At 39.7% G+C, this 17,300-nt stretch overlaps 1 protein-coding gene across 4 annotated transcripts in view; it reads right to left on the reverse strand.

Annotated features, from left to right (window-relative positions):
* The window catches only part of LOC117423186 (netrin-1-like), a 76,220-nt gene that overhangs the window by 12,978 nt on the left and 45,942 nt on the right, over positions 1-17,300 (reverse strand). For all 4 annotated transcript variants that reach the window (XM_034038680.3, XM_034038679.3, XM_058989764.1 and 1 more), the window contains exons 4-6: positions 14,672-14,821; positions 12,852-12,905; positions 4,430-4,504 (exon numbers count right to left, since the gene is read on the reverse strand). In XM_034038680.3, the coding sequence (XP_033894571.1) occupies positions 4,430-4,504; positions 12,852-12,905; positions 14,672-14,821 (279 nt within the window). The remainder of the gene's footprint in view (positions 1-4,429; positions 4,505-12,851; positions 12,906-14,671; positions 14,822-17,300) is intronic.

A 17,300-nucleotide genomic window follows, 5' to 3' on the forward strand; every position in this document is an offset into this window, starting at 1 on the left:
CCCACAGGCTGTGTCCATGACATCAGATAATGTCTGTTCACATCCCCTGCAAAACACCCAATGTGAAATTCAGAAAAACCACAAGAACAGATTTTCACTGATGAAACGGAAGGGTACACAAAGGATGCCTCTCCTTCGCCTGGAACAAACCAGGAAGTTCTAATTTAAACTTGACAGAAATCTAGACGCCAACGGGCGTCACTCTTGTGAATAATGCATTGGCCGGCATTGTGTGCAGATGACCAATTCAGAGCTCACTGGAACTCAGCAAGAGGGCTTGCTGGATCAACCCAAGTCTGGTCATGTCTGTTTCATACATTATCTTTTATCTTCTGCTGATACCATTTATTCCCACTAGGAGGCGCTCCATGAGCTTTTATTGCATCACAATCCATGAGGGACAGGCAAAGAACACAAGAGCTTCAAAATTCCACTCAACAATGGCCCATGACAGAAGCATGAAATCAGCTGTTCAATTTCACCTCCCACCCGGTCTCTTCATCAACTCACCTAAAGCACAGAGATTCACAACACAGCCCACTGCAGTGTATTACTGAGGATTATTAAAGCCAAAATCCAAATCTCTGTTATATAAGAATGTGACCTGTAATGCATCAGCTGCTGTGTCAGTAATTAAAAAATACAAACCCAAGAAAAATATGTTTTTTGTGCAAGAATCCGTCAAACTGCCAAACTACGGAATGCCTTCCATATTATAATTGCACATTAATATCTTTCTTATTAAATGGACCCTTAAGCTGTCAAAATCTGCCTCCTGAAATCCTATATGCTGCCTGTCGTGGTACAAGCCTCTTCCTGTATGCATTTGAAAAGTGTGTGCAAAGCATTCTTTTTCCAGTTGTGTCACAAAATGACATTTGCAGCTTTTTAAATATTTATGATCTCCGGATTCTGTTTCAAATCTACGTGCTAATAATTTGGATGAGATGAAAAAAACAAAAAAAACCCCAAAAAAACAAACAGGTTTTTTTAAGCTTTTTAACGTTAACTAAAGTAGATTTTAGGTAGCACAGAAACGTCAAGAAAAGAAGAACATTATTTCTGTATGAAGCAGACACATGGGCACACACTTGGCTGACGGAGGTGCCTGGCATAATCAAGCAGGCAATACTGGCATTGGGAGTCACTGCAAAATGACTTAGCAGGAGTATTTCAGGTCTTTTCATGACAGCAGGAAAATATGCACACATATTTAACATAAGAGATCAGGCATCTCATTAAAAGTATTGGCTCCCTTCTTTCTGTTATCTCTGGGCTCCACCTGTTCTCAGTGCACCAGATTGGGTTCCCAAGCTGCCCTTTTGATGCTACTTAAGATATAACCCGGCAAGAAGCTCCTCCACTTAACAGGAGGAAAGTAAACCAAAGTGGTGTGACTTTCAGTCATCCCACGCAAGGAGAATTCAACAAGTCAGCCGCCAGACTGTCCACTAACCTCTCCCGGCAGGAACAACAAGAGCTTCCTGCTTGCATGAGCTCTCCCCCTCCATTCAAATCGGGAAGCAAAGCTTTCACTGTAAGCAACAAAGCCCAGACGATCGCATGCTGAATAAAAAGTGGATTAGTATGATTTCTGGCAGGGAGAGGGCTCAGCCGGCCCTGGTTCTGGGGGAAGAGAGGAAATTGCCTGCAATTTGTAATTGAGGAGAACTGTTAGAGCGAGCAGCAGGGACTCTTGTGTAGCCATCTGATGCTTCCAAGTTCCAGCAATGTACCCCCTGAGGGTCGAACAAACTCAAATGAGTCACAGCTTTCACTGAGGTCTTGTTGAATTGTGCTGGTAGTACGAGTAACCAGCAGGATCCTGGCTCACGCCCAGCCCTATAGTAATACCTTTTTTTTTCTTGCCTTTTTACAACTGTGGAATAGCAGGAATTAACTCAAGATGTTAAGACACTTTGAACATCTTTGTCCGGGCGGCCAGCAATAACACAGTCCCTCAGTAGGGCTTGGCTTACAAACCAGTCGAGAAAGATGTTGTCCTTTAATGTTACAGATCCTTCACTGAAGTGATGAGCCAGTGCAGCCTCTGGAGTTTCTTGATGCTGAACCTTTTTTTTTTTTTCGTTTTTTTTGTAAAGTGTGTTTTAATCGTCTTGGGTTTTGACCCGCGGGAGATGGAACTTTCACAGTCTTGACTCATAAGATCACGCGGTTTGAGAATATAGTGAAGGAGTTTTTAATGAGCTTCACCTGTGTGCCTGCTACACCGAGATACATGTGCATGAAGATAGTTGTTTCAATAAGCAGTTTCTAATGGCTAACTAAACTCAGGCTCCCAGCTACACAAACACTGCACTCAGTAGAAATCTCTAAGGATTGCGGCAGTTATTCTAGATTTTTCGCTGCAGAATAGAAAATACTAATGCGCTCCCCACCCCCCTTCAATTGAAATTGTTTTACATAGAGTATATATCATTCTACCACAGTGTCAAGTTCCACTAAATCATATATTGACTGCTATATAGATGCACACCTGCACATGCCAGAGTTGCATTACTTTGACTTAAAGTCTAAACACAAACACAGCAACTGCTACACTGGACTTCTATAGTCTGGCTCTTTCTCTAGTAAGTCCATACAGAAGCCGTGTAGGTTTCATTTACAGGACCCTTCTTGCAAGCAATAGAGAACACTGATTTACCAAAGAGCCCCTGTAACACAAATGCTTTTTAATTATTAAATCATTGCAGTCAGATTCATACAGTGCTGGCGCGTCAAAAAACACAAATTCGCTCTTAATTAGGGGTTTAAGATCGTTAAATGGCAACTGTCCGTCACACCAAGTTGGACTGATCCACTTACTAATTAGCTACCTGCTGAGGTGTCACTTAAAAAAAAAAAAAAAAAAAAGTGTCCTTAAGCATCTTATTGTCCCCAACCCTTTTCTTAACACAGGAATGTTCTAAATATATGACCTTCTAGTGGAAATCTTTTCACAGTTCTTTATGGGCCACTTCAAATTCTGTGTCCTAAATAATGTTATTAGATAGCATTCTTTCGGTAAGGAATGCATTTTTCCTCCCTGGAGTAGTCAAAGTTAATTAGACTACACTTAATTGGACTCAACAGGGCATTAGCAGAGTAATCGTAAATAATAAAGACGCAAAACAGAAAGAAGATCATGTATAACATTTAAATGAGTTATGCTCTTTTTCAGATCAGCTTAAAAGGAATGAGGGTAACTTTTACTGTAACAAGCCTGCTGTAATTGCCTTTGATGCACAGGTGGCTCACTGAGGACATGGGGAAAAAGAATAAAATTTGTTATGTTGAGTTAAGTGGGTTATGACATAAGGAAGGCAGCATTCCAGTTTGGTGCTATCAAGATCCCTGCTTCAAATCAGTATTACAGGACGGCAGGGCTAAGGCACAAAGTCAATTCCCTGTCCTTGGCATTGGCCGAGTTTCTTGGCCTCCAGCTCTCCTGGACACCTCCATGAACTCGGACTGTTTGACAGTAAAAGGACCTCCTTATTAATAATGTCTGTTAGCGGCTTGGAGTCATAAGCAAAGGTTCAGTCGATCTCTGCTTATTAAGCTACTTTTCCCTCGAAGCAAGTCATGACCAACCAGCCATGTTGAGTGCCAGCTGGTACCGCCCTTCTTGGTGTGAGAAAGGGGTGGGGCTGGGCTTTTACTCCAGTCGAAGTGATGTCATTTTCGGGAATTCTAAAAAACCACAGGAACATGACCTCATGTCTGGAGATCCCATTGTTTTTCAGTTGTATGTTGTTCCTGTAGAATGCACTACACCCTCCAATATGTCTCTCCACAGAACAAAACAACAACAACAACGCTGCAGTATAGTGCGTTTACAATTCAAAACATTTCTGGAAACGACTGAAGGAAAGAGAATTCAGACTCGCTGGACAGGGTGTAAGGAGCAGATGTTAGGATTCCATTGCACTCTTGAGTTCCGTCACGATATCAGTGAAAATCCCATGGTGGGTGAGAGAACACCATGGGGTGTTTCAATTGAGTAATCTACAGTAAATCTTTCTGTAGCTTATGAATGGCAGTACTTTTCACAGCACAGCAAGCCTCACATGCCACGGCTGGATTCTGGTCAGGTTCAACATGTCCTGGAAAGGATTATGGTATCCTACTGTATCGCAGCACAACCAATCACTTTTAGAAGCTATCAGAACAACCGACCATGTACCAGTGGTTTCTGAATGGCTTTTGGGACAAACACGTCACCTATGACAACGATTAACAATTGGGAAACAACTTAATCGAATGGGTGTTGATGAATCTTTTATTTTTGTAAGGGCCTGGAGTCTGTGAGGTTTTAGATCAGTGACACTTTTTGTATTTTTGTTATATTGTCATTAGTGTTAAACTGTTTCCTTACGCAGCAATAAAATGGCCAAGAACTGGTAACTGTCAAAAGCCTTGTCCTCACCGTAATCTTTCTTGCAGTACTTCTTCATGTTGATCTTCAGCTTTCCTTTGGAGGCCTTGCAGTAGGAGTCACAGTCTGGTGTAAGATCAGGGAAAGGGAAACAAAAAACACATGCGTTAGGATCCATATAATAATAATAATAATAATAATAATAATAATAATAATAATAATAATAATACACTACTTGAAATACCTTTCTTACGATACCCATCTGCCAGGTTCAATTGTGTTGTCTAATAGGGCATACAGGGCATTCAAGAATGCCTTCATTTCCATTGAAAAGCCCTCACAAAAGGCTCTTGCCTGGTAAACACTTTAGCTGTCTGCTGGCCGCCTCTCCCTCTAATGTGAGACCCCTGGGTCTTGCATATTGTGCCACCCAGGTCTTTTGAGAGGCACACACATTTCCCCCCTGCTGACAAAGTGCCACTGTGGGCCTGATTAAGGCCTATAGAACCTTCATTGTTACCCTTCCCACCCCCCCAGACCCTGGCCTGTGTCAAACTTTGGCATTCATTGCACAGGGATTCAGGGGGGGAAAAGGGTCACTAGGGAACAAAAGGAGGTCAGGGAGGAAATTGGTAGCCCGTGAAGCATTAGCAAAGCATTTCGGTGTCCACTCCAATGAAGTGAACAAATGAATACCTCACTCTGGCCAAGGGAAATCGCTATGCTGTCCTGCAGCAATATCATAGAGGCCAGTTCAAGATAACCATTTTCCCCACTTTTTTCCCCTGCAGCACAAGAGATTTGTGAGAAATGACCTGGCATATAAATATAAGCCTACAAACTTGCCACTGCTGGCTCTGTGTAACCCACCCGTAAAGAAATGTATTGATTGCCTCCACCATGCTACATCAACACCAAAGACGTTTGTAATAGAAATCTGTGACACCAGGTCAAACAGAAAATGAAAATGATTGGTTTCTTTCCCTCCTAGTTAGACTGACACAATTCAGATTGCCAGATTCTCTCACACTCTTTCTCTTTTCTTTCCCCCTCCCTATACATTGTAATAACCCCTCTTGGGTGTGTGTGTCAGGGGAGGAGAGAGGGGGACCTTTCAGGCAGACCTGAATATGAACAAACTTCATTGTTTTGTCCGCCCCTAGGTCCATGCCAGCCCTTTTATTTTCTTTTATGTTCTGTGTGAAAGAGGTTGCCAGGGTAACAGGAGAAAAAGAAAATAAGGCTAAAAAAAAAAAAAATAGAGAAAACATTACTAGTAAATGCTAAATCGGCCCTGGAGACAGTGAAAAAATTCCAAAGTAAATGAAATTAAAGGAGTCCATATCTGCTCCGTCCCATTACCATATAAATAAGAATGGGGGGTGGGGTGGAGGAGGGGAACACTGGATTCTTTCTGTTATGATACTTTCTTTGATAAATTTAATTTCCCTTTAGAGAACCAGCTGGAGCCCAAAAACAGGACAGCGAGGCCGGAAATACCCATGAAGAACCAGTCTGGGTTATTAGTACTTACTGTACAGTATATCTCACAAGCCAACACAGTAGCTACCTCCCATTCTGGAGGTGTGGATGGAGGCCAGAATCTCACCAAGAACAAACAGGAAAAGTTTTAAAAAGATTTCATGCCTTATAAATATCTCAGAACTACGTGTTTTCGTGACACATCTTCATTAAGTTATCCTAGGGCTGCTCTCTAAAGGGAAATCCATGTGTCCTCTATATACCATCTAAACAGCTTTTGCAGACTAGCTCACCATAACCTTTACATTTAATTAGGGGGTTCATCCGAGATGCATCTGAATTGTCATTTTCGCTGGTATGCTGTGCGCTTCAGCTTTTAGTACTGTGCATTATCAATTAGTGGATACTCCAATATGTAATCCGCATATGTAGATCTTATATAAAGTGACATTTTTAATGACAAAAAAACAAACAAAACCGCTAGGTGAAGTGGAAAGATCTTTATAATTGTTTCTCTGATGGAAAGGAGGGAGGCAAGTCCTATAATTGGGAAAGCGACGTAGAACCAAACTATCTGTCAAAGAGGACCTGTGTGTACAGTACTGCACTCAAAAGACTAGCACGACTACCAAGACTACCAACTCTTCAAAAAACACCCATCTCATTCCTTTCCGATACCATCCTCCTTTGCTGACAGAACTCATGTTGGGCTCGTTTTGTTTCAGAGTTTGTGTCTAGAGTTCCATCAGCCCCTGATGGAACTCTAGGCACAAACCTGAGTTCTGGAACAATGGGGTGCAAATGAGGCAAGGTTCTCTCCCAGCTGAACAAGACTGACTGGAAAACAAATTGCTGCACATAAAGCATGTAATTAGATTAAAGCCCTCGTCTGGAGCCGCTACTGGAACTCATCCCAAAACAGCCCAGACCTGTCCAAGGAGTGGAGATCCCATTTGCATTTCTCTCTGCAGCCGGGCAATAACAAAAACTAAATAATACAGTTTTCAATCTGCCATAACAAGAGGGAATCGTATCCTTATTTTATTTCTCATGTCATGCTAATGTCCTAATACAATAAATTCACTTGGCTGATACTGGTGTGAATAAAGTACAATAGTACACAGCTGTACAATAATGCATGTATGGGACCCCAGCCCAGATACCCCAGCCCCCACCCCTTCAGTAACCAATTACCACATCTCACAGATTACAAGTACATTTTTTAACATTATTTTTCTTCCAAACTGCATGCATTTAAAGCTGTCGCTGCACATCATTTAGAGGAGCTAATTAAGCCAGGATGGATACAATGCAACGTTTAACTATACTGTATTGTGCTTGCTTGCAAATGTGAATGCATTCAATAGTTTTAACAGCGAATGCCATTTACTTCTAAGAGAATAACTCAACATACCGCTATCACGGGTTCATTTGGAGAATAACGTCCTTATCGCAGGTCCTGAAGCATAAGAATCATGCTTGCTCGCTTGCACTGGACCTTTCATTCAGGAAATGTTTTTTAAATGGTAGTACAATGGAGAGAATGGAGTGCCACCTCACAATGCCAGTTTTGTCTGGGACAAATGACTTGCAGTTTTATATTCTGGTGAAGTATTTGCAAAGCATTCCACTCCCCATGTGGTAGTCAGAGACCTGAGGACGAATCAATATCCTTTCTGCCCTGCATAGGACACCTGCTACTAAACAGCTGTTCTGCAATCTTAGTACATGCCTGGCTGAAGTGGCACCAGCAGGTTGTTTGAGTGGGTTTTCGTCTTCTTTTTTATCTACTAGATACTGGTGTTTTAAGACTAAAACCTTTTTTATATATATAACGAGTAGACCATAGCAAAAAAACGCAAGTGCTTTAAAAAACCCTCGCTCAGAATTAAGCTGTGGCACATCCCACTGGATAAGCTTGATTGGCTGCTGACTGTTTTTGTCTACAAAGTGAAACGAAGGCACAGTTCAGAGTATGAATCTCGTGCAATCAGAGGATAGGTAAGAGAGCTGAGATCATATCGACATAGGAATCTGCTCTTACTAAAAACACTTTGAAAACTCCATTCTACTTCATTTTTCATTGTTCAGGAACAATGCTCAAAAGGGTTAAAAGAAAACAACTAAATAAATCAAACTCAATTTTAAATAAATAGGCTCTAGCAGCTAAGGTTCTTCTATGGGGTAAACATTAACAATGGTTCAATACAGTGTACAATATGGTCCATCTCGCTCCTACCAAATGACAGATATCGCTATGTGTTTGGGAGCAGTGTACAGACATGGTGGTCCCCTGACCCCACCAGTATTGTGGCCTTTGCCCTGGGTGTACTGAACAAGAAGCTACATTGACGTTATTGTTTTTTCTCAAACAGTGAGTTCCAAATGCTAAAGAGTTCCAAATGCTAAAGAGCTGTCAGTGTGGAGAGAGAGAGAGAGAGAGAGAGAGAGAGAGAGAGAGAGAGAGAGAGAGAGAGAGAGAGAGAGAGAGAGAGAGAGAGAGAGAGAGAGAGAGAGAGAGAGAGAGAGAGAGAAACTGTGACCCGAAGAAAACCCTGTGAACGCTATACATTCAAATCAGGGTCTTCAATCCAAGCTCATGCAGATTATGTCTATATATAGGGCAAATGGTGATTTATTTTGTAAAATAAGTAGAAAACAATACATGTTCAGCATGTTTTTTTGTGCTCATTTTAATTGTTGACAAGAACAATTCCTGACTAGCTTTCCTGTGCTACGCTGTTAACATGGAAAGAGTATTTCATAGGTGGACCTGAAGAAAAAAAAACACATGACAAATTACATTTACTGCTGTTTCATCAACAAAGCTGTTTTTATACACGTCTTTTCCATTGGACTGTTTTAAATGTGCGAAATATATTTTATATATATATATATATATATATATATATATATATATATATATATATATATATATATATATACACAAAGCAAAGAGAATTGTTTCTCTGTACAGCTTTCAGTTTTTATTCCATGGGTTATTCAAGGAAAAAGCACCCACAAGTAAAACATGTGCATCATCACATAAACTGTAGTAGTAATTCACTGCATTGCTATTGATATGCAAAGTAACACAGTTTAACTACTTTTGTACCAAAGTCTTTAAAAAAACAAATCTGGAGTACATTTGAATCATTTAGAAATATGGGTTAGTTTGTAAAAAAACAAAGCTATCTTTCCAGTACACATTCTAGCAAATACATTTTAAGACAAAACTACAGCCAGATCAGTGCAATGGTGTAACGTGATAACAGTGCCAGGACTAACAGTGTATTCGACAGGATGTTTTGAACTTTCTCGAGCTAAATTCTCAAAGCTATTAGCTCCAAATCATCACTAGGACAATTGGGAGAAGCACACCCAGATACAAACAATTAAGACTTCTAACTTCGGAACTTGGGACTTGTATGCAGTCTTTAAGTTGTGTCTTGCTCGTTTAAGAATTATAATGTTGTTCTGTTCTTTCAGATTAAAATTGCACGCATGACAATTTGCAGTAAATAAATAGCTTTGAGCTTTGTCTTTTTGTGTACTGGTAAAGATTCCTGGAGCGGTCCACTTTCAACCATCAATATGGGGTTTAAGTAAACAACTGAATGAACTTTCAACAGCAATAAAACAGCTGCGATGAACATATTCTATCTCTAACTATACTGTCTCATTCTCCAGCACTGAAGGGAAACTTGGATTTCCATCAAAAAAGAGACGTTATATTGTAATAAAACCAAAGGGCTTACAGGTGTTGTTTTGATGAGCCTGCAATAAAAGCCACAATAACACTTTGATCTTTGCCGGTTTCATCACGCTCAGATTTTTCCACTTGCCCTACCTACAAGAAGCCCATGCACAATCAAGGTATTTATACTACAATTAGAAGTGGGCATTGTGAAGAAGGACCCCAGACCTTGAGTCAGGCTGAGAAGTGACCATGGGAAATCCTCCCCTTTGTTCCAGACCTGACAGGTGATTCAGTTGCTAATTCTCTCATCAATGCAGCAGTGTTCCTTTTACGATAAAGCCAACCCCATTCGGACTGAGAAGCCCTCACATACACATAGGACAGGTTACTCATTTCTCTGACTGGGAAACCATGTGTTTGTGCGAGTGTGTGTGTCTACACCAAAGGGAACAAACCACACACTGCTCTCTAAATTGAGTTACTCCATTGACGATAAAATTTCACGCTCCAAAACTGGCCTTTTAAATAGGTGCAGAAAACACCCTGTTATGTTCCTGGAAAAATGTCAGTGTATAAACAGGGAGTATTTAAAAGACAGCATACTAAGCAAATACAGGAAGCATGTTCACAATGAAGTGCTGTGTCCAGTGCAAATCATGGGTTGAGGCCACTGCCCAGACCCTACACCCCACACCCCACCCTCATATTAGTAGAAGTGACATCCCAAACAGCTGCACTTGTTCTGGATATTTTTCCATTCATCAGTAGGGTAGTATGCATGGAATTTTCTCTTCTGTGTTGAATTCACATTTCAAGGGACCATGACACCTGTTGTTGTGGTCCAGTATGTAGGCGACTATGCCACCCAGTAAGCAGCACACAAACCGATTCCCTAAGAACACTGTTTGACTTGCATGGCTTTGGTTATTATACTTTTTGTCAGGGTGTATTACAGAACGAGACATGACTGCTCTGTTTGATTAAGGAGGTGCTGAAAATTCAAATCTGACTTGTAGGAGGATTCCCTCAAAACAATACAGAGCTGCTTTGTGGACCATTCTACACGAAGGCACAGCCGACGCAAACCCTGTGTGATGGCAAACACACAAAATATGTGTGTTAACATTCAACACGCTCTTACAGCAAACCACAGAAATAATGTCATGAAGCAGCGCTGTATTTTGTTTTTATTAAGGGGGAGGGGAACCTGTAATGGGAAATCCGGACATTCTTCCTCAGCAGAAATCATAAAACCAGTGCTACAGTATTACTAAATGTAGTAGTGCAGTTATGCACAATATAAAATACAAAGCCATCACCTTCCAGTTTTTGCTTCCACAATTGATCTTTTCATCGAGTGCCGTGGCTCTGCCCTGCTCTTTCCTGCTCTCTGTCCTGCGTTCTCATCCTGGCTGTGATGGTTAACACTGCCATTCGTACGGCAGTGATTAGCTAGGCCAGCCTCCAGGTTGTTAACCAGGGGATATCATGTCAGGCACACTGACACCTGCAGTGTATCATTAGATTTTGTTTGAAAGAGGAAGGTGTTAAAAAAAAAAAAAACAAGGACATTTGCCCAACACAGTGGCGGTACAGAGAGCCAGAGGACAGCCGTCTTATTTGGAGGAGTTTAGTGTTGAAAATGTCCTTAAAAATAAATACCTTCTGTTACTTACTGGAATCAGTCGCAGCTTGTAAATACAAGCTATGTGCAAGCTCCTGACAGACAGCACAAAACTGACAGCCATTTCTTCACCTGCGCTTCTCTGTGTTCTTGCAACCAGATTCCAATAAGTAATTAATTCCAGAGTATCTGCAAACATTGCCAGATAATCTGCAAATATTGCCAGGTTCACTAGGCTCACTACAAAATTAACAAGATACAAGCATGCAACTTAACACGATTTCGTAACTAAAAAAAAAAAAAAATCCTATCCAATGATCTCACTGTGTAGGTGTCTAAGGAAAACATATTACCTGGCTAAAGTTAAACCTTACCGCTAGGCATGCCATTACTAGAACAAGAACACCTGATTAATTAACAACGGAAAATTAAAAACACTACTTTTACTTTATTCCATCTACTATACTGGTTGATTAACTGCCAAGCAACTCAAAGCATTCAAACTCTAACAGAATACTATTATTGCATCACCACCCTTGTGGACTTTACCGGAATTGAAGAGCAGTTTCACTTATTTTAATACAGGTATTATTATTTATTATTACTTATTTCTTAGCAGACACCCTTATCCAGGGCGACTTACAATCGTAAGCAAATACATTTCAAGTGTTACAATACAAGTAATACAAGTAATAAGGTAGCCATAACATCACTAGAAGCACATCAAACTAAACAGTAGGTGTCTCTTCTCAGTACCATGTGTGTCTGGGGTTTAGAGGCAGCCTGATAGGCTTACCCAGTTTGCTGGCCAGGATGGAATTGTTTTGTACCGCGTCTCAGCAGGTGTTGATGTCTAATTTGTTAAGCTGTCAGCAGAACACAGACAAGCGAAGAGACCAGAAAGAGACTCTCTACTCCTTCAGTTCAACAGTAGGAGACTAGACCTGTTAGGCTAATGACCTGGGCTCACTTTTTGCACAATATGTTTTTCCTATTTCAGCCTTTCCAAAAGACCAGGTTTTGCCTCTTAAAAGTATTAAACATTAATCTTTCAGGGCAGGCAGTGGGAGAAATCTGTAGTGATTTTCAATGTGCTTTCCAATGCTTTTGGGAGTGAGGCAGTGATGGTATGATACTTAATAAAAGGTTTCAGAAATATTGCATCTGAAATGTGCCATTAAATATTTAAATTTACATAAATTTATTTAAGTTAAATATTTTTAAAAAGTCATCTTGCACTGGGAAATGTAACTAGGGCATTTTAAATAAAGTCGTTTTTTATTCTGCATGATAGACAGGAACCAAAACCATATATTTCATATTTAATAAAAATAAATAATAATACGTTAATTAAAGGCAATGTGGACTACAAGTGCTCCTGCCGACTCTCCACTGCGACTCTGTTAGGCTGATTAATTGGGTGAAAGAAAGAGATTAAAAGAAGCCTCTTTCAGAGGCCAGAAATAATTGATTTTTAATTTGTTCTCCGCGGCAGTTGGGGAATTACTGTAAGCGAGCAGCATATTAATGAAACAAAATGTTTTTTGGTGTATATTTTGCATATGGTGTGTATGATTCACATGTTAACGATATGGCTATATGGTACATATGCAGTGTTTGTGCAGTGGCTACTCATACAGCAAGATTCTAGAACGCTAGTGTCTTACCTGCAGGTTCCTCTGTGCTGCTGGCAGGGGTGGTGGGCGGAGCAACTGGAATCTCTAATTTGAGGGAAAGAAAATGTCAGCACACAGGAAGAGAAAAAGAGATGTTAAAAAACTTTTTTAAACTTCACGTGCCATATTCATAAAACATTAGTGCACTCGCAAGTACCTGTAGTAAAATGTACAATGCATTTACCAGTGTGCTGATGTTTTATTGATACAGTCTTATATCTTTTGCTATATGTACATTTATGCTTATATGGTACATGGACTATTACTCCATATTCTTACATTTAAGTACAAAGAATTCTCCTTTGCTTCTCCGAGCTGGAGTGTTTTAAAGTGTATGTCATTTATTATAATGCGATTCCATTTATTATAATGGGAATTATATTCTATCGTTCCCTATTAAAACAAGTCTTTTTATTTGTGTTTTTGCTGATAAGTCAATGCAGGCATGTATTCGGTTTCTTCTCCAGGGATATCTTAGATGTTAATCTTCCCCATTTTCTCAGGTGTCTTGTTAGTTATGTCTACACAACGCAAGCAAATTGGCCTGCAGTTTCAGCCAAAAGACTTAATTCTTTCAGCCCTTCCCCTTCATTGTATTGTCAGTGTCAGGAAGTTGACATGCATGGAGGAGCCCTTTCATCTCAATAAGAACAGGACTGCAACACATTATCGTGCTGCTTTGTCAGACAGGACTGCGATGCAAGGGTAGGAGCAAGGCAGGTAAGCAGACAGTAACAGGGAGGGAAGTAGCTACACCGGAAAAAAAAAGAAATAACAGACACTGAGAGATCACAGGCCAGCATAGGTAGCTCATGCAAAGGTGAGGGTGTTTTAAAAAGAAAAGAAAGAATCAAGTCTTGTACTGAAGCTCAGGTGTTTTAGGTATCCCCGGACAGGAAGCCAGGTGCTTAAAGGCTGCATGTGAAGGAGCACAGGGAGAGGTGCATGCTTATTCCAAAGCCATCAAAAGGACAATATCCCAGAGGCAACATGCTTTGAGTGTATTTGTAGCTCTGTTAAATGAACTAAGAATGACTTGTTTAATTCATTAATTCAATTCAGCCCTCTGTATTCTTCTAAAGAAAGTGAGCTGCCTGGTATGATGACATGGTTGATCTATAGGTTGAGTAGAGAGCGCTGCCAAGTCTGTGGTTGCCACAGCTTAATAAAATCGGTGAGCATTGCTTCCCTAATAAATAAGGTCAACAGACTCATGAGATTATAATAATAGCTTGTGTTTTATTGGATCTCACGCTCATTGGCACACAGTTCTATGGGATCAAAGCTCTCAAGTTGTGTGCCAGGTGACATCATATCTCAAAGAATAGGAACAATAAACAGTCTACTCAGCTCGGATCTGCTGATATAGATTTATTAAGTTTGGTAACATAAGTATGTCAAGCCAGATTTAAGGTTTGAGTCTATACTGGTTGAAGTCTAACTTGACCTGGAAAAGGTACTTCAAAAAGTAAAATGTAACAATGTATCCAATAAAAATGTTAAATAGAAAACTAAATATCTTGAAGTTTGTACACCTACTCTCTCAGCAAAGTCACGTAAATAGGGCTCCCCTACGTGCAGTAAATTATTTATCCTTTTGTTTCTCACCAAGTATCTATTTTGAAATGATCTGTAGTGTGTGTTAATAACACATGACCTCCATGACTGAACTGGCTTAGTTTTTCTTCAAAGAGATACTCGTGTAACCCAACAAAAGCAGATCAATGCAGGCTGACTGCAAAGCACAAAACGAGATGCAAACGTGTATATGGTTTGCTGCTTGCTCTTAAAAGAAATGCTGTTCCACGTACTTATGCAGGGGGCAATGGGGGAACGGCTTTGCTGGTAGCCTTTAGCACATCGGTTGCATGTGATTCCAGTCACACCATCTTTACAGGGACATTGACCTGTGGTTTGGTTGCAGGTTTTGCCAGCTGCACCCACGGGATGACAATCGCATGCTGCGAGGAACAGACAAGAAAAGAGGTGTAAGAGAAATAGAAGCAACAACAAATACAATAGTGAAACAAGAGTCCAGAAAGGAGAGGGGGAGCTGGCCACAGTGTGACAGGACTTACTTACAACAGGAGGAGGCTTGACTAGAACAGGGAAAAAAAATCATCGTCAGCTGCAAAGATATCCAGCAGGGTTAGAACACTTACAGTGCGTTCCTTGTACAAAGGATATATAGCAAGCATTTAGACATCACACACCATACTGTTATCAAAGAGTAGAAAAAAAATATATGGACAATAATACTGTACAGCAGGCAGTCACAAGTTATTTTCTGGAAAGACACAAGCTATAATAACCATTCAGTATACTAATACTTCACAATATTGTTTTCAATGCAGTGTCTATGTTTTGGCTATAAAGCTAACTTCATGAAATGCTCACCAATAAGCATTACATGTAGGCTAACATACAGTACGCTATATATTTAAACAATTCACCAAACTGCGGGAATTAAAACTGGACTTTTAAACTTTTTATTTTTTTGGTTAATAGTTGGAAGATTGCATTTTTGGACAGACACGAATAGCTACATCCATAAATTTATGTGAAATCTTAAGTGATTTGGTGATTTTTTGTTTTGATTTTAGTATAAATGCAAGAATATATTAAATAGCTGATGTGATCTCTGCATGCAGTGTAAATCCAGCATCAAACTTAAAAACAAGGTAAAGCGCAGAGTGGAAACCGTAAAGATTTGTATGATATGGTTTTAGTGGTTATATATATATATATATATATATAGTAAGCATGTCTTTATTTAGCTTCAGAAGCAGTTTTAGTTTTGATGAAAAGGTCTACCTGTTTGACAGATACTGTGCGTCCCATTGATTAGGATCAATCTGTCTTTGTGCAAAGCTGCCATAGAAAAGAATGTGTGTGCAATTGAGTTCCCGTATTTACACAGGGTGGAGGGGGTAGGGGCAGACACACCACACAGAAATCACTGTTCTAATTGAAAACAGCAACACTGAACAAAAATAAATAAATAAATAAATAAAAAATACCACTTAAATTTTGTTGTCGGGTTAATTTTGCCATTCATCTTTCGACCTTGTTCTAAAAAAAGAATCCAGGAACTTTCTGTTCTAACTAATGTGTTGCCAGACTTTAAACAAGACCATGCTGCAGGGTGGTCACCCATAGATTTTTGTTTTGTTTTGTTTTGTTTTGTTATTTTTAATTGAGGAGGCCGTCATTAAACTTCCACAACCACTGTAAATGCGAAGTCACAGCTGCCAAGGACAAATTAATTCAGGTCAATGGCTCAGCTCTGTGTCTTGTCAGTTGTCACTCTTAAATCCTGTAAGGGATAATTAAAGTATTATGTAATGTCAAGGCCTAACTGCCCATGTTGCTTCAGTTCCACAGGGCTTAGAAGCCCCAGCCACACCAAGCTGCAACCTATTTTGTGAAGAACGTCCTTTGAAGTTTTGAAAACATAAAGAGCTATATAATTGTCAGCTTTAAGGTTTTGAAAGGTTTCCAAAAGGGGCTCCTATTTTAAGAAACATGAATAAAAACAATATCGAAAATATTAAATCGTGGTTGGAATTTAGTTATGGCGTTCCTTTTTTATTATTGTTTTTTTTTTTTAGAAGCAACAAATAAATGAATGAAAGGGAATTATTCACAGTTTATTATTACTCCTTTAAAGCCTCTATAAAAATATCAGCACCAGAATTAAAGTTGAATCCTAGTCTGTGATATATTTATGTATTTAACAAATATATATATATATATTAAAAACGATATTGAAATATATATTGTACTGTCTGTTTGTAATACCAATAGGTGTACAACATGAAGCACTGCATGGCAAGCAGTTTACTTTTGTATTGTACTTTTTTATTGCCTGTATTGTAACATACCCTATTTCGATTGCAGAAATTATTATTGCAGCGTTTTTTCAATATAACTGTTGGAGAGAAGATTATGTTTTATATCCCTTAAGAAATTCTCTCCCATGTCATTTATTAAAACATGTTTAATCACACTAGTAAACACCTTTATTTGTGCTGAACACCAGAGGTATCAATCTCTCTTATCAAAGAAGCCAGTCTGGGTTAAGAGTATTTGCCGTAATTAATGCCTTATCTACCAGATCTGTCACCCTTTTTTCATTTCATCCCTCCCTCAAACCTGAAGCACGAGGAGGAGGGGGGGGGGGGGGGGGGGGGGGTGATGGTGCACTGTAAGCCTCATTAATGCCCATGTACAGAATTAATTGAAACTGTTTGAACAAGCCTTTAAGCTAATGTGTCATTTCAAAAGGCCTGACAGGTAAGTTACAATACACTTAAGAAAGTAAGCAGCGATAAACACTTCTGAGTAATAGCTGGGCAGGCTGCTTTAAACTTGTCAATAAATCAAGGTGTCGTGGAGCATGGGGAGTGAGGGGGAGGGTTGTGTTTATGAGCTCTGCTG

Source organism: Acipenser ruthenus, chromosome 17 (genome assembly GCF_902713425.1).
Source record: "Acipenser ruthenus chromosome 17, fAciRut3.2 maternal haplotype, whole genome shotgun sequence".
NCBI lineage: Eukaryota > Metazoa > Chordata > Actinopteri > Acipenseriformes > Acipenseridae > Acipenser > Acipenser ruthenus.